Source organism: Emys orbicularis, chromosome 4 (assembly GCF_028017835.1).
Source record: "Emys orbicularis isolate rEmyOrb1 chromosome 4, rEmyOrb1.hap1, whole genome shotgun sequence".
Taxonomy (NCBI): domain Eukaryota; kingdom Metazoa; phylum Chordata; order Testudines; family Emydidae; genus Emys; species Emys orbicularis.
Window position 1 is genome coordinate 67,264,207 of NC_088686.1, and position 23,750 is coordinate 67,287,956.

Genomic DNA, 23,750 nt, shown 5'->3' on the forward strand with positions numbered 1-23,750 from the left:
CAGGGAAAACTTTATTTGTATCTTGCCATTATCCCTTTAAATATTAAATAATAAGGATTGCCTTTACTAATATTAAAAGTAAAAACTAGTTGCTGGTCTCTGGTATAGCTAAAATCCTGCTAATCTGAGGGACTACTGGAAGAGTTGTATGCAATGTTCAAAATGAAATCTTTGACTCTGGCCAGTTTTGTTGAGGTTTGCAAACCTTTCAGGGAAGTAGAGGCAGATTTTGAATGAGCTGAAGGCAGCGTTCTGAATTAACTTACACCGATCTATGGTTTCTAGTGTAAATCACGTGAAACCGGCAAAACTTGGTGATTTTGGCTGAGATTCAAGTGTTGGGGTTCGTTCCTGAAAGTTGAAGCAAAACTCAAGTATGTGGCCCAACAGAGATCAAAACTGAAAATCATGAGCATCAAATCTGCATAGCTCTGGCGTCCAGTCCTGCCAGCCCTTATGCTCGCGAGCAGCCCCACTGAAATTTCACCTATGTAAAGGCTGCAGGATTAGAGCTACTAGTGACACATGTAAGGAAACATTGTACATATACATGTCTACATTTGCAAAAGTGACTTGCGATTTTGTAAGCCTCAGTTTTGGAGTGCCCAGCTTGGGACACAATAAAGGGACCTGATTTTTCAAAAGACAGATGCTCTGCACCTTGGTGCATCCAAAATGTAGGTATTGATTTTTAACCTGTTTTACATCCCTTTAAATGAGAATCTTCTTTTCTGTGGGATGGAAAATTGCCACAGGGGAAGCATTCCATGTTCACAATGAGGTCTATGTGAAAGGCCTCCTTTGCCTCCCCCTTTCTGATTCTAATAAACTCAAAGCCCTAAAGACTCTATTACAGCAGCTTCCAAGGTCACAAGAAGTCATGGTGCAGCATCTTTATGAGTGCCTTTGGATGCTGCTGTGCAATCTGAGCTCCCAAGTTATCCCCGGCGTCAGCCTGAGGAAAGAGACTTCAGAGACAGCGGAATTGACAGCAGTCTTGGCATCACTGCATTACAAAGTGGGGAGGAGAGAAGTGTCTGTACAAGGAGCCTTCAGCTGTACCCTCTGAGCTGTGACCTGTCTTATGGATGCCGGTTTCATCACGGAGCTGACGTGAGAGGCTTTCCTGGCTGCTGTTTCCTGTGCAAGTGCAGCTTTGTTGGATTCAGTCTGCACAACAATTACTTTAACCGTAGTTCACTTTCTGCAGGTGATAGGGATGGTTGGACAATTGGAGGACAAGATCATCATTAGTTCTTTGTGCCCGTGCAGAGGTGTAAGGGAGGATAGAGTGTGTGTATGTGCAAGGTTCCCTCTTACTCCTCTGCGTAGGCTAAACATTCTGCTAGTCTAGCTTGGGAAGGTCCAGAAGGAAGCAGTCTCTGTGGGGCTGCTCCTCCTCCTCCTCCCATGCAGGTGGGGGAGGGTGGACAGAATCATAATTCCCTCCTTGGTCCCAGCTAGGAACTGCCCTTAACTATGGGCTGAGAGTAAACTTTCACACTAGCCCTTAATGTGGATTGGGAGAAAAGCAGGGACTCATTGCTTACCTGCATTGAAATATGGTGAATTGGAAGAGTGTTTTGGAAGGACAGAGTAGGAAAATAATAGATATTTTGCTAAAAAAAGAATAAGGATTGCCCCTCTTAAATAGGTGCAGTCACTATGGGCCAGATGTTCATCTGCTAGTTACATGAATTGAAATTTGGCCCTATGTGAGATCACTGTTGAACCAATGCCTCAAGTGGGGTGAAAACGGCATCATCTTTTGGAGTAGGCTTAAACCAGAGTCTTTGATCAGTCATTAAAAGTTGACCTGGCATTTTCCACAAGAATTAGAAGCATTACCAGGCATCCTGGCCATGCTCACATCCGGTTAATTGGTCTGCCTACTTTAAATTTGCCCTGCATTTTCAACTGGAGAAAGTATGCTACACTATCCCTCCTTAACACTGTTGTGTAGTGTTGCTGGTGCAGAATGGAGTTGCTGGAGTTGAAAGGCACTGTGAAAATTGAAGATGTTATAAGTAGTTTTCCAATTTTTTTACATAGCATTTATCTCTTCAGGAACAAAAATTCTTCAGGCGTCCCCTGGACTTTAAAAGTATGAAGTCGCCCCTACCAATATATGTAACTCTGTGAATTTTGAAAGAATAATTATAAGTGGTGATGGCAGTCACTTAATGTTTCCTCCTTCCAGGAACTAAAATTATGGGAGAAGACCAGGACTCACAATAGTTTGATCCCATAAATGGCCCCCTGAGGTGTTAAAAAAGAGAGAAACTTAAATCCCAAACCCTACAAATATTAGACTTCCCACCAAACTCTACAAGTTATTTAAACTTTTTTAAGGGACACCATGACAGATATAGCAATTTCTTGCATATCCTTGGGAGACATTATTAAATTAAGTTTAAGTATCTTTGGTGTCCATTATATTAAATGCAAAGTTTGTGTATTATTGTGAGGCCTGGGAGTTCAAAGGACTGTACTGAAAATGTGCAAGCAAAAAAAGGACTTTTGGGACAGTAACTGTGAAGTGGATTTCCTGGGGGATGCCTAGGGAGAGCTTAAGGTCAATTCCCCAGTTCTGGTTATGCAAAAACCCAGTCTTTTGAAGCTATGCCCTGAAGAGAGGGTGATTGCTAATTACCTGGTCTCGGAGACTGGAGAGCAAAGGCCCAGGCTGTATAAAGAAACAGCTGAACTGCTCTGCCTGGGTTCTGGTTCTGAATCTGATACAATTATGACCTTGTAACCACGGGGAAAACCCAGTTGTGGGTTTTGAAGGACTGACACCTAGCAGAGCCCTTGTTAGAGTTAGGGGGTGATCTCTGGTAGGTTTTTTAGCATGCGTGCAGGTTCTTTTGTTTTTAATATGTTTCTCTGTAATGCTTTCACTTTAAGAATAAATGTGCTTGCTTAGAAAGAGCTATGTGGTAACATATAACTGTGGCCAACACGGGAGTGAGTGAGATGCAGGTCTCTGCCCAAGAGAGGTGATGGCTGGGTGCCGGGACCCTAGAAGTGGTGCCCTTGGTGGACCAGGGAGGGGGAATAAAGGTGCAATAGCCCTGAAACTGTGACAGATATTGTCCAATATCTTGGCTCAAAAATTTAAATGGATAAGATTATAATAATGTGGTGCAGGTGTTCCGCCAGATTCTAAATCCCTTGTCAGTGAAATCTCTCTGTGTATTCTCTCCCAGCACCCCCAGCAGTCAATGCCTAAGGTACACAAGGCTCAAAACTAATGTGTTCTGCTCTTATTCTCCCTCTGCTGGCTCTGTAGCAGCTTTTAACTAATAATGATCTGGGAGACTGGATAGGTCAGAATTTGGTAACAGATTACAAATCCTTTCCATCACCTCTAACTCAGTGGTTTGAATCCATTTCATGGCTGAATGATGTTGCCATCTCAAGACTTAGTGGAGGCCTGTCTGACTGGAGCGAGGGGTTTCAGACCAGCTCCTAAAGAATAGGCACCCACATCATGACTGACGCTGGGTGGACCCTTGTTTGCTCTCTTAGCAGAGATGTTAAGGACTGAGTGGGTTATGAAGATTGAATAATCCTTTCACCTCAGCAGGAGTTTGCTCCATCTCAGTATTGTGGGGAAGCTTGCACTGTCACTGCCTGTGCTATATCTGCTTTGTGGATGCTTCCAGAGCTACCAAATGGGACACCTTTCCCCAAGCATGGAATTCACAAAAACAGTAAAAATTAACAAATCCGAGGCACAATTCTGCGAGGTGATGAGCAACTGCTACTCCCATTGACTTCAGTGGGAACTACATTTGCTCAGCACTTTTTAGGATCAGGACCCCTTATTTCCAGAGCTGTATAGCTACTTACGGTACTGGTCCCCCAAAAGGATATTAATTTCAAGGGCCATTAGAAATGCAGAAAATGAATGTTTCACTAAATGGGAAAAATTGTAGACTACTAGGGAAAGAAATGTTGATTTACAGCTTCTAAGAGTTAATTTCAGAAGAGAAACTCCACGACCCCACTCACACCCCCATAGACTGTGTCTTGCTAGGGTCCTGGGATGTCAGCCTTCAGACTGGTATTTCTCAGGAACCATTTCCCTGAGAAAATGAGGGTGGGTGAGGGAGGAACTCTCTAACTCAGGGGTCGGCAACCTTTCAGAAGTGTCAAATTAGTCTTCATTTATTCACTCTAATTTAAGGTTTTGCATGCCAGTAATACATTTTAACGTTTTTAGAAGGTCTCTTTCTATAAGTCTATAATATATAACTAAACTATTGTTGTATGTAAAGTAAATAAGGTTTTTTAAATGTTTAAGAAGCTTCATTTAAAATTAAATTAAAATGCAGAGTCCCCCGGACCGGTGGCTAGGACCCGGGCAGTGTGAGTGCCACTGAAAATCAGCTAGTGTGCCGCCTTTGGCACATGTGCCATAGGTTGCCTACCCCTGCTCTAACTTTTGAGGGTGTTGACTGGAAGGAATTGAGGATGCTTGGATATGATTCTGGCATTAGAGAATTAGTACACTTGTAATTTTAATAATCTATTTAGACCTCTTGTTTGCATGTTGTATCCATTTTTGTCTGTCTTCACCTCTGAAATCTCTTTGGGCAGGGACTGTATCTCTCTTTGTGTTTGAAGAGCACATTTTGGGCATTATCACAATCTCAATTGTAAATAATAATTGACCTTGTGTGTCTTCTAGCAAACAATAGTCTTTTCTTCTAAAAATGATTGTTTATTTTTTCCCTATAGAGAGTTTTGGAAAATGATGAAAATGCTGATGAAGTGAATGAGGAAGAGGAATTAGAAGAAGATATTCCAAAACGAAAGAACAGGCCCAGAGGACGGGTAGGTTGGGAATCTATGGGAGCGGAAAGAAGGGAAGCAAACCCCTAGTCTCATATTCTCAGTTGGTTTCTCTCTCTCTCTCTCTTTCACTCACACACACACACACACACACACACACAGACACAGAGATATGCTGAAGTGATATCCATGTGGTAAATTGAGGAATGACACAGTCAGTGGTTTTTATGTTTTCACATGTTTTAAGTTTATTTCTGCCTATTACTAAGAAATAAGACTGTTGGGAGACTTAGAAGATGGAGCAAATTTATTATAGTGATGAATTTTTATTTTTAAAATAAAATCTAATAATGTTGATTATTATTATCCTGTTATTACAATCCCCTGACCTTGAAATGCCATTCCTTACTAAAAAGGTAAATGCAAAAAATATTTACAGTCCCATAAGCCAAAACAAAGTCATCTTTGATTTTCTGTTTTTTTGTTTAACTATTTAAATACATTTCTCTATGTTCTTCAAAGATAAAGCCAGCAGTGAAAGTTTGTAGTAGCACTCTAAGGGTGAAATTCTTGCACAATAGAAATCAATGTCAAAATTCCCCTTAATTTAAATAGGGCAGGATTTCACTCTCAGGAGACAACATCCTCGTAGTTTCCTATCATGTCCTCTCACAGATCCAGCAGTAAGTCAGCTAAGTAACAAGGTCACAATTTTAAAACATGGAGTCAAAATTTTCAAATGTAGATCTCTAAAGCTAGCCCCCTAAATGAAAGTGAACATGATTCTCAGAGGTGCTGGGCACTTGCATCTGTCATTGACTGCAGTGGGAACTGCAAGGGCACATAATCTCTGAACATGCCTTTTGGTGTGCTTGGTGGATATTTTGAGATAAAAAACAGATAAAAAAAAAATAAAAAAAAATAAGACGAGCTGTTTGAAACCTCACTCATAACGTGCTTGTGCAAACCCTCTGTTGTTCCATTATTTCCGCTTCCTGCTCTTGTTCACTTTTGTGCTAAGACGATTTAAATAAAGATCAAAAATTTTTTTTTTAATAATTGGAAAAGTGTATTTTTTCACTCTCTTCATTATCAAAAATGGCTGAACAGTTTGGCTGAATCTTTCTTTAATATTTTCTAAAATTTAGCCTTAAACAGAGCCAGAAAAGTGTGAGTTTCAGAAAATATGAACTAGTAACCAAAAACAGGGGTTAGAATGGATACACTAATACAACCTTAACTATAGCTGTCACTAATACTTCAGCTACATGGGCCTTTCCTAATAAACTTCCTGTCACGGAATTTGGGCATGCCTGTCATTGGAAGTGAAGGACCAAATGGATAGCGAAGAAGATATTCAGGTTGTGCAAGGAGAATTATATTTCCTGGCATTCATTTCCATGCATCCTCAAAATTGAGGAGACTTGAAAGCTGAACCCGAGAAAGGACTGCACTTTGTTGCCTAGAAAGGAGGGATGGGGTATTGTTAAAGGATGGTAGACTACAGGGGAGGACATCCTGAAGAAAACTAGATTCTGCAAAGTTTGGCCCATAAACCTCTTGGCATTTGGAGAACAAATGAGGACTGAAGGCATTGACACAGGATTAATGCAGCAGAATTATTGCTCTGAACATTCCAAATTCTATGTGTCCCTTTCTTTTCCTACAGCATGATTTTATTTTTAATTCTGGACCCTACATCTGTCCCTCTGGCTACTCTCTCTGTTTGGCTCCATTAAGCTGCTTCAAATCTGCTCTGTTGAGGCTTCCAGGCTTCATACATCAAGTATCCCAGTCCCTGCTGCATGCCGGCAGGAGAATGAAGGCAGCTGTGGATGACTGAATCCAACAGATTGAAGCCCTGACAGCATGAACGTGGCATTCAGTTTTGTGCCCCTGGGGTGACTGCCTGGTTTTCTGGCCCCCTAAGGCTAGGTCTGAAATAATGGAATTGCTAGTAAAAAGACTGAAGGCCAAGGAGATGGATTCATACAGAGAGAGGTTTTTAAAATCTTTGTTGGATGGAGAAAATGTGCAAGGAGCTGGGACATGAAATTTGTTAAAAAATATAAAAGCAATGCAGCTGCACATGTACAGTACAAGTGCTCTTCAAGTACTTACTGGGGGGGGGCATTTTCAAAAATGCCAAAGGGGTTTAGGAGCCACGCCCTATTGAAAGACACTGACTTGATCTGAAAATCTCCCCATGTTCGATTTATGAAAAAGAGTATATGTGGTCGCATCATGAATGCTTTGCACTTGTATTTCTGTAAAGAACAGTTAGAAGGGAAACAGCTGGCTGTGAAATGCTAAGCAATGGATCTTAAATTGCCATTCTACTCTGAAAAGTGACTATATTAAAATGATGCCACCTTACTCCACAGATCTGCTCCCTGTGTGTCTTCAGAGTTATACTGCTAACTAGTGACAAAAATAAGTCTTTACTGCTCTTTTATTCCTCTTAGCCCTACAGAACCAATGCCCCTAGCCTGGGGGTTGGATTCTAGTCTGTCAATCAACAGAATTGTTTAAGGTCCAATCAGTTACACCTGTGCTAACCCACAGAAGAAAATGGGGTTGCACAGGTGTCACTAAGGGCCTGATTTGGCTTGTGCTGAGAGAAGGAAGGAACCCAAGCTTACTCTCAGAGCCTCGGGTGAGTTTGCAGAGCTGGCAGTCAGGGGGAAAAAAATCTTTTATTTGTAAACTGAGCACTGAAACGGATATTGAATCACTGAGAGACAATGAACATGGATCGCATAAAGCAATTTTTACAGAATCACTTTTCAGGGTAGACACATCCTTTAATTTATTCTTACAAAACTTGCCTCTTGCATGCACATCAGCTTCCTTAAAGATTGTGTTTGTAGTTACTATGAGGAGTTTGTGCACCCCTGCAGTTCATTTGATTTACGTTTGACTCACTCGAAGAGATCACACACTGGTCAGAATGTAGTGCCCTGCTTTGAACTCTGTTTGCAGGAGGCAAAACTGTACTGATCATACCTAACAGCATCCACCCCATCCAGCCAGTCACAAATTTGTCCCTTTCCTCCAAGATTGCAATAAAGATAGGATTATTCCTACTCCATCCAAGTGGTTAAGAGGCTTTCTTGGGTTTGTTCTGGAGACCTGAGCAACCCAATGGGATGGGGTTCATTTTAACCTGTGCAGTTTATGTAAGCCCCTCTTTTCATCATCTCCCAATGATATGTAAGTGTAAAACTGTCCCTCGTGCCTTGTCTTCAGACCAATGATGGAATACAGCTCAGTTAACTAGAGTGCTGTTCAGTGTACATCGAGGAGATGCAAGGGTTAGCCCATAGAGCCCTTTAGTATTTGGGACACTAATACTATTTTCTACATCTCTGCATCATCTTCAGTTCTACCTGCTAATGCTGCTTCAATTTCATGTTCTCTCAAACAAAAAGCAAAGGGATTCAGAGCAGTTAGCTCTAGGAGGGAAAGTAGAAGCCAAGGACTTATCTATTTGGAAGACTGAAACAATTGAGGTGTGTTGCCTTTGCCTGGGGACTCAATGGCTCAGAGTATTAGGAAAAGGCTGTGTTAACCTTCTCCCTTGAGATCACTAGTTCAAATAGAGATCAGGCCCAAAGTTAGTATCACTTAAAGACTATCCATTGGCCTACATAAAATAATTTGGGGGGCTGGGTTCACTTCCCAATATCCACATCACAACCGCCACCATTGTAACTGGTGCCCAAGTTGGCATTCTCAGCTGAGAATGGTGAAGATTGAATGGCATTAACACTGAACTCCATTCTTATTCCTGGTGCTCAGATCGCACTGATGCACGTATGCAGGGCAGCACTTTATGGATAAACCAAGGACCTCAGTCTCCTGGGCTGTTGGGCTAGCACCTTTCACCAGCACAAGCTGTATTTTAAAAATATTAAAAGGAAAGAATCATACTTATTCCTCATAATATTATGAGCCTGTTTTCAGGCTGATTTCACAGTAGTGTTACTTCTAGCCACAGATGGATTTATGCCCTCCCATTCATTCATTGATTAGGCTCAATACTTGAACACCACCTGCTGTGACTTGACTGAAATATGCAGTGGCAGTGAGGCAGGAATCGTTATAGTGCTGTGACTAATCAGGTAGGGATATCTATTCTAAGGAAGCTCTGCCACATTGAAAGCTCAATAAATATACAGTGTGTTTTAGGAAAAGGCAGGGTCCCAGTAATCTGGTTACAATGATGTAACTCTACTGAAGTCAAAGATACATTTAGTCCATAGTTTATACTGGTTAGGGCAAGTTGAAAGTTGTGAGGGGCACCGGAATGGCGTTAACATCCTTATTCTCATTGTAGGCTCGGGGATCTGGAGGTGGTAGGAGAAGGAACGATGCTGCCTCCCAGGATGACCATGACAAACCTTACGTTTGTGACAGTAAGTAGCACCCAGACCACCAACTCTGCTTCTGGCCTGGTCCAACCAGCTCAAATGTAATCAGGGCTTCATGTTCTCCTTTCCAGCATAGAGTCCTGCTGCTCTCTGTCTTGCATGTCTTTCACTTGCTGCTGTTGGGGTTTTTGCATGAAAGAAAGAAAGTGAAATCACCTCTCATGCTCTGTCAATCTCTCTCTCTCTCTCTTTGGGGCTTCTCTGCCTTAACTCTCTCTTCCCCCACCCTTGTAAGATTCACCCTCTATTTCTTTCTCTGTTTCAGATAGTTACAAACAAAAGCTTAACTCAAAAATCTCCAACAAAGGTACTTCACCATTGTGTATATCTCACTTATTTTTGTGGTGAGTCCCTTTCTTTCAAAGTCCTAACTCTCTCAGCCCTTCCTCAGACAGAGCTCTTAGGGACATCAGTGGGAGCTGTGCCTCAGTAAGCACTGATTAAAACCCAACTGCCCAGTTCTGTCACTTGTAGGGTACAAGTACACACCAAAGGAAGGTGTGATTGTAGCACAGGTAGGTATACCCATGCGGGCATTAATCTAGCTAGCTCAAGTACCAACAGTAGTGTATGTGTGATAGCACAGGCTTCAGCGTGGGTTAGCTGCCCCAGTGCTGCCTGCCAGGGACCCTGGGTACGCAGCTCAGGTGGCTAGCCAGTGCTGAAGTCCATGCTTCTGTATTGTCACTACTATTGTTACCCTAGTTAGCTAGATGAAAGCTAGCATGGATGGGCCTAGCCACACTACTGTCATACCTTAATTTGCTGTGTAGATGTACCCTGGCTTATTGTGAGTAGTAGCTGACTCTGTGATGGGTTCCAATGGGACTGCATGTGAAGTAAGGCATTACTCAAAACGAGCAAGGGTGTCAGACTGTGAGGAAGAACTCCAGAATTTGACATAGTATGAATTTTTTTTACAGCTAGGATCTATCCATTGGCATTTTTTCTTCTTCTTTTCAACTCTTTCTCACTTCAATACATCCTATTCAGTGAGTGACATGCTGGGCCAAACCCCTGTCTTTCTGAGAAGCTCCCACTTCAATGCCTAGAATAGATTGGGTGTTCATTGGGAATCTGTGCTGTCAAATACCACCACTAACTAACCAAAGCTAACAGAGTGCTGTTGTCTGTTGAGTCGGTTCCAGGATATTAGAGAGACAAGGTGTGTGAGGTAATATCTTTTATTGGAGAAGTTGGTCCAATAATAGATATTACCTCACCCACCTTGTTTCTCTGAAAGCTAATAGAGTCAGGAGGAGAGGTGACCATCTTCACTTCACAGCTCCAAAAGGTTTTGGTGGGGTTTGGGATGAGTTGGTACGCCCACTCCTTTCTGCCCCCAACCTCCCAACTCCTTCAGCCCCAAAAGACCAATAATCACAATAGTTATCTATGAATCTGTAGTTTTTAAAAAATGAAGAAATCTGGAACATACATGAAAGGTTTATTCCCCACAGTCCAGCCATGCTCTTTCATGGTGAGGTTGGGTGACCCTTGTATGGTGTTGTGACTGGCATTCCAAATGTCTTGCTTTGGCAATGCAAATACTGTGGGGACTCTAGGGATGGAGGGAGAAAGGAAAGCCTTGAATGGTCTCTTAATATGTTTGCACATGAATATAACCTGATCACAGAAGGAGGAGCTCTTTAGGGTGAAAGGATGGGGGGCACCTCTGCAGGTTTATATTTAAGGATCTGTTTTTACGTTGGAGGGTTGAAGTTTCCCCATCTAAGGATTGTCCAGAAGTCCAACACACATTTTCTGTTTAAAATCCTGAGCCTTTCAGTGAGAGTGGATGTGTGTGTGGGATTGTCTGTATCTCCTTTCTTGGAAATGCCCCCACATGCAAGGGCACTTCTGTGGATTATAGGCATTTTGAACATATTGTGACTCTTTTCTGGTCACTGCCATTTCCCTAGTGAGAGTATAAATGATTTAGCTCAGCTGCAGGATCACCCAGGCACCTTAGTGACATGCAAAGAGGTGATTCACAGATAATATGTGACACATCAAAGATATCAAAGCAGGCAACAGAAATCTGAGCTGAAGCCAAGGTTATGGTGCATGTTGTACTGATGTAGTTTTGCCCATTCCTAATTCCTGGTTTACATTTTAGAGCATAAATTTACTTTTTGGTTTTGAAAAATAAATCTTTCCGACTCCCTTTGGCTGAAATCTTTCATTTTTAAGAAACATCTGATCAGAAGGGGAGGACCAAGGTATATGGCTAAGAGAAGGTTGTTATAAGTAACAGAACTGTTTTACATTACTATGGGGGACCGGAGAGAGGGTTGCTCCAGCTATAGTGCCATCTTTCTTGTGTGTCATCTTCTCCCTCCCTTTTAATATCCATTAGAACTTATATAAATAATTTGTAGTGAATAATTTATTTGACACATTTAGACCCCTTTTCTGTTAATGAATTGTCAGCAAACAGTTTAAGATTTTTAAAAAATTATTTCTTCTTCAAAATTATTTGCCAAATATTTTCTACAATTATATCTTGATCAGTAGATTGTTTGGGAGAAGTTAATTCCCAATAGTCAATGTACAAATTCACAGCTAGATTGGTTAGTTTTAGATGGGAGCATGCAGGTTACAGAGTATCGTTTCTGTTCCCTGTCTCATTACTCTTAGAATCACATTACTGGTGTGAATAATTGCCTTCATGAGTCCAGAATTTGCTTTTCCTGTATATTCTCTAATTTTCACTCCAAATTTTCTGTTTCTGCAAACATGCCTGCCAGGAAATTTGTTTGCTTGAATGTTTGTGGAAAGTGAACAAACACAAAAGGCGCACAAACAGAACTGAATTGAAGTATTATTTATTTATTTAAAGGATATAGTCACAGAAAATTCTTTGAGGAATTTGACCAGCTATACTTCCCCATTTATAAAACTATACTTATAGGAAACAGAATATATGTCAACAGTTGTCAGTACTCACATAAAGGTCTGTGAGAAGCTACCTGTCCATGTGTCAGCAGCATGGCTGTGAAGGAGCTAACCCCTGAGGCTGGGTTAGCCTCTTCACCTCTGACTTCTTGCTGGCAGACCTCCTTCCACTGGAAGAAGGGAATGCTACTCCAGAGAAGGAACTCAGCCCTGACCAAGTGGGGATAGGTAATTGGTTACGTGCCACCTGAGCGGATTTTGTCCAGTTGGTTGGTCCAGAAATTAGAACCGCTTGAAAAATGGAATTTTCGTCCCTCAGGAAAATTTGGTTTTGTTCCAAATCGAGATGAAAAGTCAAAAACGTGGAATTTTTTGTGAAATGAAAATCTTATTTCAATTTTATTGAAATATTTCATTCTGACTTGTTATACAACATTCTATAATGGTTGAAACTTTTTGACTTTTTATATTACATTCTAATATAACATAAAAATTGAAACAAAATGTTTTGATAATTTCTCATAAAATATAACATTGATATGTTCCCGGGAAAAGTTTCCATTTCATTGTATCAGCATTTTCTGATGGAAAACTGGTCAATCTGAACATTTTCGACCAGCTTTACCGGATACCCTTGAAAAGGGGGTTGGAGAATGGGACTGAGAGGAGACCATGTGGGAGGGCTGTACTACTGCTTACAAACACAGCCTGAATACATAACTAGGAGATAGACCAGAGATAGCCTGGATGTATGGCCTCAGGTAAGGTGCCAGGGTACCAAACCATGCTAGAAAGAAGACCCAACAAAACACGGGGAAGACTGGGGAACTCCTACTACAGCAGCTTCAGATGAACAACAGGGTACAAGTTTCAAATGAAGGGCAGAGTGAATGAATGAATGTATAAATGACAGTAAAGGACAACTGATGACATATGGTCATAAATGTTGCCCCGTGGGATCCACCAGCCAGACTAGTCTCACCACAGCTGTGTTCTTATCCATGATTTGGCTGTCTTTGAAAATCAAACATCTTCACTCTGGTAAAACTTCATCAACATTATATGGAGTTTCATAGCATGAGTTCTGGAACAAAAAAATGTGAACATCTCTAGCTTCTGAACTAGAGGAATTGATGTTCTTCCATCTGTCTGAAGTGGTCCACCTGTGCTAAGTCATCTAGACGCTACTTAGGGCAGGTCTACACTGCAGCTGAGAGCATGCTTTCCAGCCTGGGTAGACAGACTTATGTTAGCTCTGCTTGAGCCAACACACTAAAAATAGCACTGTAGCTCGGGGCTGCACGGGCAGTGGCGTGGGCTAGGTTTGTTCTCAGATGGCTAGCCCAAGCTGCTACCTGTGCTACCCCCAGCTACACTGCTATTTTTAGTGTGTTAGCTCAAGCATTGCTAGCATATGTCTATTCATCCGTGCTGGCAATCACGCTTCCAGCAGCAATGTAGACATTCCCTTACTCTTCTTCCTCCTTCTACTCCTTCCCCCACCTCACTGTAACTAATCTGCAAATATACTTACTTGCATCTTCTTTTAAATTCCATTGTTCTTTTCCTCTACTCTATCTTCACATGTGGGGCTTCCCTTTTCTGCTTCTATAAAAGCAGTTGCTGCATGTAACTTTGTCAAGCATTTCCCCTCTCTAGTCTGTCTCACTGTTTCTTCTCATCTCTGTGTAGCTCTTCCTCTCTTTATAGTGCACTTTGATTAAGACAGCTTACTTTATATAGCATCCTTTGTACACAGACTCTTTGAGATTGGGATCCCAAGTGGACCTTTTAGTCCATCCCCTTCACAATGGCAGAACTGGTTTAATTCTTCCTATCATCCCTGATGGACCGGTGACTAATCCAGCCTTGAGTGTCCCTAGTGATGCTGATTCTTGTCTAGAAGCTTGTTCTGTTGCCCCAACTGTCCTTTTGGTTATCAAGTTTCTCCAAATATTTAACCTGAATTTTCTCTGCTGCAGACTTACACCCATCACTTTGTATTCTCTTCTTGGTGCCTAATGAGAATAATTGTTTCTTGGCTTCTTTATATTATCCTTTTCTGTATCTGAAGACACTTATCTTGTCTCTCCTCCAGATCTCTTATCAAGCTTGTTGTTCTCCTCTGAACTATCTCCAATTTGTCTGTCGTCTTTTCGCTGTGTGGTGGCCAAAACTAACCATAGCTCACAGCAGAAGGCTGAACTAGTGCAGAAGATAGGTATTAGGTTCAGTAACTATTTTTGCTATCTTGTTTTACCCATAATACTCCTAATATTGCATATTCCTTTTGTGCACATGTTATGAAAGCTAGAGAGGCAATAGACCTATTAGGTTAGTTAGTCCATTCTTTTGCCAGTGCAGGATTGTATTCTCCAGGGCTATTTTCACTCATGATTTAAAGATCTCAAGCAAAGGGGCTTTCTCCACTGCCACATTCAAACAGTCTTCATATTTAATATACCTGTTCCTTCTCCATGCTACCTCAGCTAGTTATCCTCCGGCTTCAATTTCTGCATTTTATTAATCTGTCTTACTTGAAACATGTTACATTTATCTTTGTTGGATCTCATAGTTATTAATCAAATGATTGATTTCAACTCCTTTCTCCAATTTATCAGGCTCATGCAGGGCATTTTTTGTTATTTTCCCAAGTGTCTGTGATCTTTCCCAACAATCTGTCCTCTGTACATGTCATTCTTGTATTCTCCACTCCACCTGCCAAATCAGTAATAAAAATATAGACTAGTACTGAACCCAAAATGGATGCTTGCAAGCGCCTAGGGCTAGTTTTTCAAAAGTATTTCGGTGCTTAACGATGCAGATAGGCACCCAGAGGGATTTTCCCCAGAATATCTGAGCACTTAACAACTTTTAATATGTTTATTCTCACAATGCCCTTATGAAGTAGGGAAGTGCTGTTATCCTCATTTTACAGTTGGGGAACTATGACACAGTGAGTAAGTGCCCAGAGTCACACAGTCAGCCTGGGGAAGATCCAGGAAGTAAACCCAGTCTCTCAAGTCCTAGGCTAATGCCTCAATCACTGGATCATCCTGACTTAAATTAACTTTTGAAAATCCCACTAGGTGCATCCTTTGGTACCTAAATACCAGTGTAAATGTGGCCCCTGGTGAATATTTTGAACTTGGCACTGAACTATTAATATTCTAAATTTGATTTTTGTTTTTTAAAAAAGCAGCCTCTACATTGTAGGTTGACCTTATCGATATTCTTCTAATTTTCTTGTGTGTCATGTGGCATAGTATCAAAGGCCTCATTAATGTCAGGATACACCTTGTTCTCTGCATTCCCCTTGTACACTAAACCTATCCTGTTAGGCTGGGATTTTCAAGCAGCCTAAGGGAGTTAAGGCACCCAACTTCCACTGAATTTCAATGGGAGCTGAGCACCCAGCTATCCCAGCCTAACATATTACATAACTGTGGCATGACTTGTTTTTTGCAAACATTTGTTGCTCTCTGTTTATCACCATATTTTCCTGTATGTGCTTACAAAGTAACTGCTTTATTCATTGTTCTAACAACTTACCAAGAATTGAAATTAAATTTGCTCCTCTACACTCCCCGACGTCTTTACCCACGTCTTTAAAATTGGCGTGATCCTGCCATCTTCACTTGAGCAAACTTCCTGTTGATTTCAGGGGCAGGTTTTCTGGAGCAAGGCCTGCAAGATCAGGTGTTATGTTTGCTTTTTGCCTGGCCTCTGAGAGCTCACCTGCCTTTTTTGTTCTCAAAATCATTAACTATGTCTTTGATAGTACTTCCACTGGCCTCTTGAGCTCTCTAGGGTAAATATCACTGCATCCAGTTGATTTGAATATATTCTGATTATAGCCTTGGGACATGCTCCCTCAGAAGTCTGCTTTGTGTCACCCTTCCCTTGATAACTATTAGAAGCTTAAGTGCTAAACCACAGGATGACATTACCCTGCTTAGTGAGGACTGAAGAAAAGTAGCTATTAGGCACTAAGAACTAGAATAAAATAGAGGTGAAGTTAGAAGTGGATGGGGTTGCTATTAAGGATGGGTAAATAGGATGACATTTGGATTCAAATAGTATTGGGATTCAGAGGGCCTATTCTTTGGATGATATTTAGATGTCCAAAGACAAATATCAGCCTTTTAGTCCATCCCTCACAACACTTAGAGGCTTCCTGTCCCTGCAGCAGGTCCTAGGCCTCCAATTATTTGTGGTTTCCATGTAGGATGATGGCGGTCCTGTGCCCCGTGAAACTGTTTGGGAGCCAATGTTAAATGAATTTGATGGTCTCAGCCCACTTTTAGATAAGTGTCCATATAAAAACCTCTAACAAACAACCATCATCACTCCTGCTGCACTTAGTGCTTATTGATTCCATTTTTGGCAGTCTCAGTAGAGAAGCCAAGGATTAAATAGATATGGAGATTTAACACTTCTCTGACCTGTAGAGGTGGGCCCCACTTAGATCAGGGTTGAGGCACATGGGTGGAGCAGGACAGGACTCTGTTGCTTTTTCTACCTGTGCTACGGCTGCTGTGGGGATTAACAGAGGACATCAGTGTTCAGGGTTTCCAATCCATAGCTTTCACCAGCAATTAATTTAACCACATATAGCCATATTTTTAAAAAAATGACATTTAAATGTTTTGTTTCAGTCTTTAATATGCATGTAGCCTGAAATTAGCACAGTAGGTAGGTACCAGGGCACATCCAGCTGGTCAGCCCAAACAGAACCACTCATTGTTTGGAAATCCAGTGGGAAATGTATTACCATTTTGCCATTCTGATTAACTAGATTTGCAACATGACACCCTTGATCAGCAAGAACCAAACCTACTGCTTTCCCACTGATGAAGATCAAAATACAACCTGTAAAACGTTAAACATCTCCAGCTTCCAGATTCTGGTTCTGATGGTTGTAATAATGGAAACTGTATTTCAGAGCCAATGCAAGACAGGGTTGGATTTTTTTTGTGAGGAGAACAGGAGGTGGGGATTACTTCACAAAATGGCTCCCTGGCAGTGATTAATTTAGGCTTTAGCATTTGACATTCCCTTCAGCTGAGAAGAAAGAACAGCCATTTGAAAGCAGGCAAAACAGAAGCAAAGAGAAGACCAATGTATGAGGGAAGGTGTGGTGAGAATGCAGCTCTCACACCTCCCCCTATTTCCTGTTTCCACTGACAATGGATGATTTTCTTCTGTTTCGTACTGGTGACAGATTGTACGTGTATGTGTATGTGTGTAGTGCTGGCTAGAACATAGCTCACCTCCTGCCAAGGACCACATGTGTAACAGTCTCAGAATGAGAGCAGTGCAGCCAATAAATAGATAGTGACAAAGCCTTTTGAGCCATAGATCTCAAAGCACTTTTTAAAACAAGAAGTATCATTATCCCCATTTTACATAAAGGAAAACTGAGACACAGAGAGGCGAAGTGACTTGTCCAAGGTCACAATCGTCTTCAGTGACGGAGTTGGGAATGGAACCTGGTTTTGTGAGGCTCCCTGTGTATGTAACTAAAGTGGCTCTAAGTAGGGCTTGTTTTCCCATAAAATAGTTGGGTAAAATGTTAATTTCATATTTAAAATTTGGAAGCAAATTAAGATAAATCACAGAAGAGCAGCTGTTGGAGAATGATGCTTAGTAAGAGTTTGATCTGCACTGTTTGTTTTGCTCACCCAGTTTGCCCACAACATAGCACTCTATGGTTTACAGCTAGCTGAATGCAAAACATATCACTAAAGTGCAGGATGGACCAAAAGGCCTATCGGGCCAAATCCTTCAAAACCTGGCTTGGTTACCTGATTAAAGGCCAAGTCATAAAGAGAGGACTTGCCTCAGTGTTAGAAAACAGGAGAAAATCTGTCAATTGCTAGACTGATGTGTCCATCCGGAAGGAAAGTGAAAAAAAATACAAGGCTGTTTAATGGAGTGCAAAGCTACATGGTGAAGTTTGTAACGTGCATGTTCTTCATTTAGGTGGGAGGTGCCTGGTAGCAGAGCATAACATCCAATGGAGAGTTTTATATGTGTTGTAAGATCGTGTTCTGATCGCAGCATTGGCAATTAAGAGAATAAGAGAGATAAATGAGAGAGATTTGTTCTAAGCGCAGGACTGGGAATCAAGAACTCATGGGTTCTAATCCAGGTTCTGACACAGGATCACTGTGTGACTTTGGCAAGTCACTTAACCCCGCTGTGATTCTGTTTCCTCATCTGTATAATGAGGATAACATCACACAGGAGCATGGGAAGGATTAATTAGTTAATGTCTGAAAATCCCTTTGCATATGGAAAACATTATATAAGTGATAGTGTCTATAAAACAGTAATTATTAACAATACCTATCTCTGAACACAGTGATACGTGAGGTTAATAAAATATGTTCTATCTGGAAAATAAGAGATTAGACAGAATTTAGAACATAAGAACGGCCATACTGGGTCAGACCAATGGTCCATCTAGCTCAGTATCCTGTCTTCCAACTGTGGTCAATGCCAGGTGCTTCAGAGGGAATGAACAGAACAGGTAATCATCAAGTGATCCATCCCCTGTTGCCAGTTTGGGGAGTTTCCAATATGACAGCCAAGTTCTGAGTTAGTTTTTATTCCAGCATACTCCTAGGGAAGGTGGTGATTGTTTTGCCTGGATAAGAACACAGGACACCCTTCTCTCCTACAAAAAATTAACTTGCACAGAGACTAGGAAATCCTAAGAGTTTCAACAGGTGGAGTTGACAGTGTATGAGTGTGAGGAGTGAAAAAGTTTGGCCATCAAGAAGAAGCTGTGGGTTCAGCCTCAAACACCTGCAGCTCCTCTGAGATCCTCCAACCCCTCAAGGTATCCACTGGGCCATGTACAGTGGGCCCCCTCCCACTCTGGTTTAAATGTTCACTGGCCTCCTTCATTGCTAGGAATGCCCCTGCCTGTTGCTATCCTTGGAACCCACCCCCGTCCCTATCATAAAGATTGCTACAGAAAAGAGGGGCCAGTTGTAGAATTTAGTACAGCCTTAGGTTGTGCTCAACAAATAACTGGCAAAAACACTTAAGTTAAAATATTGTAGTGAAGTCTGTGAATAGTATCTGTAGCTCACAAGAATAGTGTCGTTGTTTTTTTTAAAGCTTCCTTTTCATTCACATGAGCATAAATGGGATAGTGCAGGATATATCAATTTAACAATCAAGTAATCTACTATGAACATCTCTCCATCTGTTTTTTCCAAGGTATGTAATAAGAGTCGTATAAACTAGAAGAATTTATCTTTTAAAATCATACTTCTTTTTACTATAAGCCATATAACAATAAGTGTTTTCTATTTGTCTTTTTTGTGTAAAATGTTAAGGGTTGTGAATTCTTGCTGTTTGCCTGCCTAATAATTTTTGTATCACCAGTGTGTCCCATGTTCTATGGCAGGGGTTCTCAAACTGGGGGTCGGGACCCCTCAGGGGGTTGCGAGGTTATTACATGGGGGGTTGCGAGCTGTCAGCCTCCACCCCAAAGCCCGCTTTGCCTCCAGCATTTATAATGGTGTTAAATATAGAAAAAAGTGTTTTTAATTTATATGGGGGGGGGGATCTCACTCAGAGGCTTGCTGTGTGAAAGAGATCACAAGTACAAAAGTTTGAGAACCACTGATATGGGATGACGGAAGATCTGGGTGGGAGTTCTTTCCTCTTCTGAAATGCAATCAAAGAGTATCTGGCACATACTGAAAGGTGGGAGATCAAAGTTGCCTTTCTTAAAGGACCTAAAAGACATTTCTTAAAGGACATATACCTAAGAACAGTCTTGTTTATTAACGCCCCCCCCCCCCACTCCCCATAGGAAATTCAAAGTTAAGGTTACACTTAAAAGCAGCCCAGTGAGTTTAAAGTTTGGATATATACATTTAAGGCATCCAAACAACCTTAACTCTACCTCTATATATCTGCTTCTTCACTGTAAGTATTATTTTTGTATTAAAGGTGTTTTTTAAAGGGTTTTAAGAAGCCTATGGCTGTAGGCATTTTAATTTGGGAAAACGTCTGTACTGATACAGTGAGTGTATAATTGCCATCTTTCCATCTTCCCTTCAACTTTTTTCATAAGGGCTATAGGAAGCCTGTGGTCTAGTGCTGTGAAAAACTTAAATTTGGAGGAGACTCCCTTGTATTTCTGTCTGACTCTTAGGCCTGGTCTACACTTATCCCCCAAGTCGAAGTAAGGTACGCAAATTCAGCTACGTGAATAACGTAGCTGAATTCGACATACCTTACTTCGAACTTACCGCGGTCCACACGCGGCAGGCAGGCTCCCCCGTCGACTTCGCGGTACTCCTCTCGTCTAGCTGGAGTACCGCAGTCGACGGGGATCACTTCCTGGTTCGATTTATCGCGTCCACACCAGACGCGATAAATCGAACTCGGAACTTCGATCCGCAGCCGTCGAAATACCCGGTAAGTGTAGACTAGCCCTTATAGTGCACCAGTGGCCATGGGATCTGGGCAATGAAAGAAGAGGTACAGAGACTTAAAACAAAAGTGGACTTTACTCAGGCTACATCTACACTACAGGGGGGGGGTCGATTTAAGATACGCAAATTCAGCTACGCGAATAGCGTAGCTGAATTCGACGTATCGCAGCCGACTTACCCCGCTGTGAGGACGGCGGCAAAATCGACCTCCGCGGCTTCCCGTCGACGGCTCTTACTCCCACCTTCGCTGGTGGAGTAAGAGCGTCGATTCGGGGATCGATTGTCGCGTCCTGACGGGACGCGATAAATCGATCCCCGAGAGGTCGATTTCTACCCGCCGATTCAGGCGGGTAGTGTAGACCAGGCCTCAGACCTTCCTAGAGTTTGGTTGCTTGTACTTAGATTTCCCCCATCTTCCCATCTCACCTTCTGTTGCGGTGATTAGGTGTTTATACAAATATAGGCTGCAAGTGATGTATTAAAACCGTGATACAAAAATGCTTGGGGATAGCTTTGATTTTTTCTTATTTTTAAAAAATAATTATAACAAATTTTCCTAGTGATCAGGTTACATATTGGAGTCTATTGCCCCAAGGAAAAGGGATATAGACTTACTTTTTTAAAATAAAAGCTTTGGTCTCCCATCAGTCACATGGCACTCCATCAAAAGCCCACCAGGGTTGATGGGCTGTTCTGATATTCCAGTTGGATAGTGAATAAATTCTCAAACATGCCTTCCACCCCTCCAAGAATTGATCCTGCGCACTAGGTCTTGCTAAGATCTTTTTATCACATTTAATTTGAAGTTTCTAGAACAAACCATTTTTGAGATGGACAAAAAAGAAAAAAGACTTCAAAACACACCACCTGTTTTTCTGATTCCCATGTCTTAGAAACAGCTTGTATAATTCCCCACAAATTTAACCAATACAGAAGACACCTGCAAAATTTGAAGAGGAAAGGATCTTTTTTTTTTCATTTGAGGACCAAGGGGTTAAATTTGAGTTTACAGTGGTAAGTGAGTCTCTGCCTTAACATAATATTTAACAATACCAGCAAGGAATATACGCAGTACTCTTTCATGTGTGCACCAAGCAGCTGTAATATAGTGGTGTCTTTCGGTAACTACCAACCGGGGCTGGATTGGATCTGCTGACCTAGAGGTGAGAGAGACCATATCACTTTATCAGTCCCCTGACCCAGCCAGCCTCCTGGGAATTTCAGTGTTAACATTTTATCCTTCTTTCATAATTTTGTGCCTTAGATCTAATGTGTTTTATTCATTTGGTGCCTGATAATCCTTTCAGTTCCATGGGCACAATTACCACTGAAATTAACAAGACTTGCACCTATGTTAATGGACTCTGACCCAAGTTAATGGCCTCTCTTTAGTGTAAAATTAATCAGCATTTTATGGCCTCCTATTAAAAACCAAAAATTCTGGTCTCTTGGATAATAGGCCCTCACCCTTGACCCCCTTGTTGGAACTCTCAGCAAAGAGGGCAAGGGCTGGAGTGTCTTTCAGACTGAATTCCCCTCTCACTTTGGGAGCTGGTCCCTCCTGAAGCATGTTTTCTGGCTAGCATGGAGGAAGCTTGCACTACTGCTGCCTAGGTTGTGTGTTTCCTGCCCACATCGAGGCATTTCTTTAACTTTTTAATTTTTTAAAATATATTTATTTTATTTACACAAAAGCAACATAAATGTTATACATGTGTTATTTAACCATAGTGGATGGAGAAAAATAGGACAAGAATGGTTATCATTATGAATAGTTTATTCTTATTGATATCATGCCATAGATAAGCATGCTTTACAAACACCTAAGACCAGGTATGTTCCCTGAGGGAGTTTACAAATTAGTTAGAACAAGTTGAGATTAAAATGTTACGTCACCAATTTATAGTCTACAATTTCACATAATCTCCTCCTTAATGTGGATCATCCATCTGCTATTTGTGAGAAGTAGCAGAAAAGTTTTTAATAGTGAAACCAGATTATCTCAGTGTAAACGAACAAGTGCTTTTTGAGCTTTTTTGCTGAGCATTAGAACATTGTTGGACTCCTGCATGTGCGGAAGGTGAATGTGTGGGGTCTGTCAGGAGGCATCGGACCCCTGATGCTCCCTGCTCAATGAAAATCCAGATCGGGTTACCAACAAGATAGCCCTCAGGGAGCCTAGAAGGGCCAGGAGGATACACTGACCCATCAATAGCCAACAGGCCTGTTTCTTCTCTGGGCAGTGCAGAGTGAGACTGGAATAGAGGAGCTGCGAGCTCCCCGTGATAGCCTAGGGCCAGACCAGGGCCTTGCCCTCAAGCACTGCAGATAGGCATTTGCCTTGGAGTTTTGTTTGTTTATTTAAAGGTGCAGACTGCCAAAGTTTGAGTTCATTACTTTTAATGTGCTGTGTATGGAATGATGCCAAGCCTGTGGCCACAACTGGTGGACTGTGCAGGGCGTGCCTGCAGTACCATGCTTGGCCTTGCTTTGCACTACCTGCCACAGTGAAATAAAGTTGTCTAGAAATTGCACTGTGTATTATAGTCACACAAATCACATGGTTAAGAGGCATTTTCAGAATCGGACCATCAGAACACCTTAGAGGGAGCATTGATCCTAAGAACTGGATGGAGAGCCATGAGCTGCTGGGTTCTATTCCCAGTGCAAACACCAACTGCCTCTCTGGCCTTAGGCGTGTTACGTAGGGCTCAGTCCTGCAAACTGTACTGTGCAAAGTGTTTACTACCATGGGTAATCCCTGGGATGGGTGGACTAATCAGTAGTAAGTACTGGGTCTGGTAGTAAGAGTTTGCAGGATCTGTCCCTTATCTTCTGGTGCCTCAGTTATCCTATCTGTAAAACTGTACTAATGAGACTTAGCTCACAAAATGGCTTTGAAAGAGAATTAGTTGACATTTGATAAAGTGCTTTGAAGATGAAAAGTGCTAAGGGTTGGGTTGTCGTTTTTACAGGCAATAACCTGAATAAAAATAAATTCCTATTAAAAACTTTAACCTATAGCTATCATGAGTCTTGTGATAAAGCTCGGCCCATTGTAGAGTGTCATGGGAGCATAAGTACTTTCATGAGTCTCAATGGTTTGTCTGTTATTAAGGCCTGTTGACTTGATGACCAAATAAGCGCATGCAAAATT

The 23,750-nt window shown here is 41.6% G+C and overlaps 1 protein-coding gene across 1 annotated transcript in view; it reads left to right on the forward strand.

Annotated features, from left to right (window-relative positions):
- DPF3 (double PHD fingers 3) overlaps positions 1–23,750 on the forward strand; it is a 200,691-nt gene that overhangs the window by 123,217 nt on the left and 53,724 nt on the right. Inside the window, exons 5-6 of the mRNA XM_065402481.1 lie at positions 4,747–4,842; positions 9,140–9,218. Coding sequence (XP_065258553.1) covers positions 4,747–4,842; positions 9,140–9,218 — 175 coding nt within the window. The remainder of the gene's footprint in view (positions 1–4,746; positions 4,843–9,139; positions 9,219–23,750) is intronic.